Below are 4,998 nucleotides of genomic sequence, written 5' to 3'. Positions count from 1 at the left end.
ATTACATCGAGCAGCAGCAGGAAGCGCGTGAGGTTGTCATGGCAACCAGATACACTGCACGCGAATTACGGCTGCGCTTCTATTTCGCCACACTAAACTTAGCAATAAACACGTTGAAAACATAATAATACACAATAAACATGTCTGTCAAAACGATCTTAAGCAAATCAAGGAGTGAATTACTCATCAACTGTTTAAAAAAAAAACTTTAGCTGGGTTTCCACAGGCAGGGTCACAATTATCTACAGTGTATGAAGCTAAAGGTTTTTGGAAGCTAAAATGTTCATAATGTAGAACATTTTTAACATGGTATGCTGTATGTGCATAAGTAGCTAGCAAACAAGGAATACAGCTGTTAAGCTAATAGTCACATTTAGCTGAGTAAGATCACGATTGAGAAATGTTGGATACTGCTGGAAATGCTGGTGTTATGGGGTATCCTATTTATTATTTTAGGATTTTTTTGTTTGCCCCAGTGAAGCATTTCTATTAATATAACTGATTAAGTAGTCAAACTCATTCCATATCAGCAGGATAGTGTGGTACAGAAAGTCTATGTCCATAAAACAGGTTCTGAATGAATTATGTTACTGATACCTAATGGTCAAAAGTAATAGGTCAATATTATTAAACGGCAGACAAAGATTTTGAATAGCTAGGCTGGCTTGCACAATATATTGCCAAAAGTATTGGGACACCCCCTTCTAATGAACAGGTTTGACTACTTTAGTTTTTCCGTGAGTACAGATCTTAATGTTTAAGCATATAATGATATTCTAGGGAATTGTGTGCTTCTAATTTTATACCAATAGTTTGAACAGGACCCTTTTCTATTCTAACACGGCAATGCCTCTGTGTATAAGACGAGGTTAATATAAATAAATAAATAAATTGATTCAGTCAGTGTGGAAGAACTTGACTGGTCTGCAGAAAGCCAAGTCCTAATCCCAGATAAACACCTCTGGTGTGACTTTAAATGCAGACTTTGAGCCAAAAACTCATCACCAAACACCAATGACTTGTACATATGCGTACAATCATTTTAGACACTTCCAAAACTGGAAATACCATTTTTAAATATATGAATTATGTTTCCATTTTTGTTGCCACAGTTTTGGAAGTGCCTTTTTCTGTTCTAAAGAAGGGGGTGTCCCAATACTTTTGTCCATATGTATGTACAAGTCACAGATGTTTGGTGATGAGTCCCAATACTTTGGGCAATATAGTGTATGTTTGGTGCGGTAGGGGGCCCAACCTCATATTCTTTCATAGGGCCCAAAATTGCTAGCGGCGCCCCTGAATATGAGTAACAATAAAACATTACGGAAGAGGTTACCCACAGCTTAATTAGAAGGGAAAATATTAGAAAAGATCCTTGTGACATTTTGGGCGAATTATTTATTAAATGAATCATAAAAAATTGTGATTGATAACATTTTATTAACAATACAAGTAACAATTAATTGTTAAAATGCATTGTTTTCCTTTCATATTCCTTTTATATGTGAAGTTACCCTTTATTTTGTAGCTAATTTGCTGGGAGTGGTGGGTTTGGTTAAAAGCAACCCGAAATTTAATGTATTATTTAGCAAAAATCCTGACCTTTGTCGTTGGTTTCTGCACACAGCTGCGTGTTCATGAGACTGTTAGCTCAGCAGTTCTCACGCCGGCTCACCCAGAAAAAGCATACAAGTTGTGAGAAATCAAGAATAATGAAAACGAGACACAAAATACAGTCCATGTGCTCTCTTCTCTGAGGTGAACATTGTGTTCGTCGCAACAAGAAGTTCTGACCGAGTTCCGGTCTGGAGATCAACTCAGTGAAGATACTTTTTCTCGTGTTTTTATCAGTCTCGATGTATCGCAAATTGTGTGCTTTTCATTCGGATTGAACTGCTGCGTTAATACGTGAACATTCAGAAACCACCAGATAGAACACGTAGGCCTACGTCTGCAAGATGTCTGTTAAAGATCGCTTCATCTGGAAAGCATCTGCTATATGTCAGTTTTACATACATTCTAACATCTTAAAGACATTTTCTTAACGTCTATTTAACATCTGATAGGAAACGTCCTATAGACATATGCAGATGAGCACACACTAAAAATACATCTTGCAGATGTAAATTCAGACATCAGATAGATGTCTCGTGATGTACGTGTGCCATCAGGGCAACGGCCAAGGTCAAGATTTTCGTTAATAGCCTACATTACATTTCGGTTTTCGGTTCATATAGAGATTGTACATGTGTATGACCAACCATATAAAATAGGGTGAACGTGATTTGACGTACAACATGTTCTTGGATCAACATCCTTGGTGATCCTGGAACATCATTCCAATCAACCAATCAGAATTGAGGGATAACTTTTCAGGAAATATCAGTTTTAGGCTTACAATCAGGATTAGGTGCTTCTACACCCTTGTTAATCAGCTATCATTTCCCTCTGATTTTAGGAATAAATTATGGGTAAGGTTAGGTTTAGGGGTAGGGATTGGGTCAAGTCTGTATTTTTGGACAGTAATGTTGATTCAGGATCAATAAAAGATGTTGATGTCTTACTTGAGCAAAATCACGGCGACCATAAAATAGGTCACTTCATAAAAAAATGGACCTGTAGACTTCAATCAGACATTCTTCAAAAATCCTGATAAGAATCTTGTCATATAACTTAAGAGAACATTTATTGTGAAAAGATGTGAAATTTGGCATTTTATGTTTTTAGCTGCTCTGTTGTAATGGCTTGGATCATTTCAGCATTTCAGCAGATAGTTGGAGAGTCCTCGATGCTGGTGTTTCTCTGATGCTCTATGTGATGCTGAGGATTCTCTCTCCTCCCTTTCTGGGTTTCATATGACCATAGTCAACCCTGTTTTAAAAGACAGACACAAAGGCATTAGGTACAGTATGCAAAACTCAGGTTATTAAATTATTAATAATAAAATAAATGTTTAACAGATTGGTTAATGTGGTCAAATGTGTGATGTTAGGATTGTCATACAGTGGCGTTAAAAATTCTGAGACTAATTATAAAAAATGGGGGCATTTTTATGAGCATATTTTTACCCTCTTTGAATGTAGGCTACATTAACTTCTTATCTGTCTAATTATTGCATATAATGTTTGTTAACTTTTAAGGAAATTTATCAACCCTTTTAGATTGTAATATAGTACTACACTGACAAAAGTATTACATTACAATATTATTAACAGGTGTCTGCATGCATTTGAACATTTTATTATATTCAATGACACAGTTACGCAGAACACCTAAAGGGACGTGGTGAGGGTAAAAACAAAATTAGATGGGAGGAAAATTTATATTGCAATGCTTTTGTGTTCGTTTGGTTTGCCCCGAGAAACTTTTTGAAACTTTTGTTGTGGGGAAAAAACTATAATCAAGTGCTCATGAGGGCGCAACGTTTCTTAGAGAAAAACAATAGGCTACTTTTTCCCCTCCCGTCTCATATTTCCCATTACCATGTATCCTGCGTACAATCAGACCCAGAAATAAACCTTGTCTTTCTTCTCTTGAATACTTTACTCCACACGGAGTTCCAGACCGCCGCGCGTAACGCTGGACTGCCCCAGATGTACAGCGCGGGCGTGCTGAGCGCGTTAAATCGCGCCATGATCGCGAAAAGATTCGTGGCTTCATTTTTGAACCTCAGTCCGTTCTTAGTGACATATTTCACCGAGATGTTCACAAAAGACGGAGCCCACAAGATGAGAAAACAAATGACCACAAAAACGATAATGCGTAGCGATTCTTTCTTGCTGTCCTTGTCGCTGCCGGGCGCTTCTCGGCCGAGCTGATACCTCGTGATCATGTACAGTTTGATGGTCATTAAAACTTTGACGGCCACGATCACCTGCAGGACTATGACCCCAAAAGCGTTCATTTGAGCGGCGAATGCAACTGGCACGACGCTTTGAACAGTTAGAATTGAATATGTGTAAATCCAACAGAGCGCGCAGACGCCAATCACAACCCCGCGCGTGATGTACCGCTTGTAGAAGAAGGGGTGACACACTGCCAGGTATCTATCAAACTGTGCAAACACAAATGTCAACACGTTCACTCCTAGAAATGATGGTAAAATGTAATAAGTGCCGTTCCGGGACGGATAGCCCTCCTGGACGTCAAACAGGCCGAGGTAGAAGACAGAGCAGCCGGTTAAAGTGTCACTGATGCTGGTGTTTAACATGAAGATGAAGCGGTTTTGGGAGCGCAGGGCTCTGGTGCTCATGATTCCGATGACTACTGACCCTGCCAGCAGAGCCGAACCTGTGGCAAACAGGATATGAAAAATAAATATCAAATAATCTTCAGGACGCGAAAAGTCAACAGAGAGTGGAACGGTTAGGTTAAAGGTGAGCATTGTAATGTGCCTTCAGTAGATATAGAGGACACTGGTGCTGGTTAAAGGGTGTTTAAGTAGATACGGCTCAGTCCCATAAGAATGAAATTTGACATTGATGAATTGCTCAGATAATGTCAAATGGGAATAGTTTGCACAGGAGATTTTTATTTGCTTGCTGCAGAGACTCTCGTGCTGTTTTTGATGCGAGAGCTTTTGGGCCTACACTGTAGGCCTACCATCTTTATTTGCAACGCGAAAAACTGCTCTGATAGCACACGTACATCACGGAGATGTCTATTTGACGTCTGCATTTACATCTGCAAGACGTATTTTTTAGAGTTTGATCACCTGCGATACGTCTATATCTAGGACGTTTCCTATCAGATGTCAAATAGACGTTTAGAAGATGTCTTTAAGATGTTTATGATGTAAAACTGACATCTTAAAGAGGTCATATGATGCAATTTCAATTTTTCCTTTCTCTTTGGAGTGTTACAAGCTCTTGGTGCATAAAGAAGATCTGTAAAGTTGCAAAGACTAAAGTCTCATCCAAAGAGATATTCTTTATAAAAGTTAAGAGTTAACCACGCCTAACTAAAACAGCTCGTTCTAACACGCCCCCACATGTCTAC

General features: G+C 38.8%; 1 protein-coding gene across 1 annotated transcript; it reads right to left on the bottom strand.

The window, feature by feature from the left end:
• Nucleotides 1-2,810: 2,810 nt before the first annotated feature.
• LOC107754362 (G-protein coupled receptor 15-like) lies at nt 2,811-4,384 on the bottom strand. The gene is made up of 2 exons (XM_016570781.1): nt 3,519-4,384; nt 2,811-2,871 (listed from the first exon to the last, which is right to left on the bottom strand). The coding sequence occupies exons 1-2, from the start codon at nt 4,382-4,384 to the stop codon at nt 2,811-2,813; spliced, it is 927 nt and encodes a 308-aa protein (XP_016426267.1).
• Nucleotides 4,385-4,998: the final 614 nt, after the last annotated feature.

Source organism: Sinocyclocheilus rhinocerous, unplaced genomic scaffold (genome assembly GCF_001515625.1).
Source record: "Sinocyclocheilus rhinocerous isolate Xijiao unplaced genomic scaffold, SAMN03320098_v1.1 scaffold561, whole genome shotgun sequence".
Taxonomy (NCBI): domain Eukaryota; kingdom Metazoa; phylum Chordata; class Actinopteri; order Cypriniformes; family Cyprinidae; genus Sinocyclocheilus; species Sinocyclocheilus rhinocerous.
Note: the sequence above shows the minus strand (reverse complement) of the source record. Positions and strands in the feature narration are given on the sequence as shown.

What these genes read in the sequence shown, in the direction of transcription:
- LOC107754362 (XM_016570781.1), bottom strand. Translation starts at nt 4,384, where the DNA reads ATGCTCACCTTTAACCTAACCGTTCCACTCTCTGTTGACTTTTCGCGT. An exon ending in TTCAAGAGAAGAAAGACAAG is followed by an intron (nt 2,872 to 3,518) that starts GTTTATTTCTGG and finishes CTTTTAAAACAG; the next exon opens with GGTTGACTATGGTCATATGA.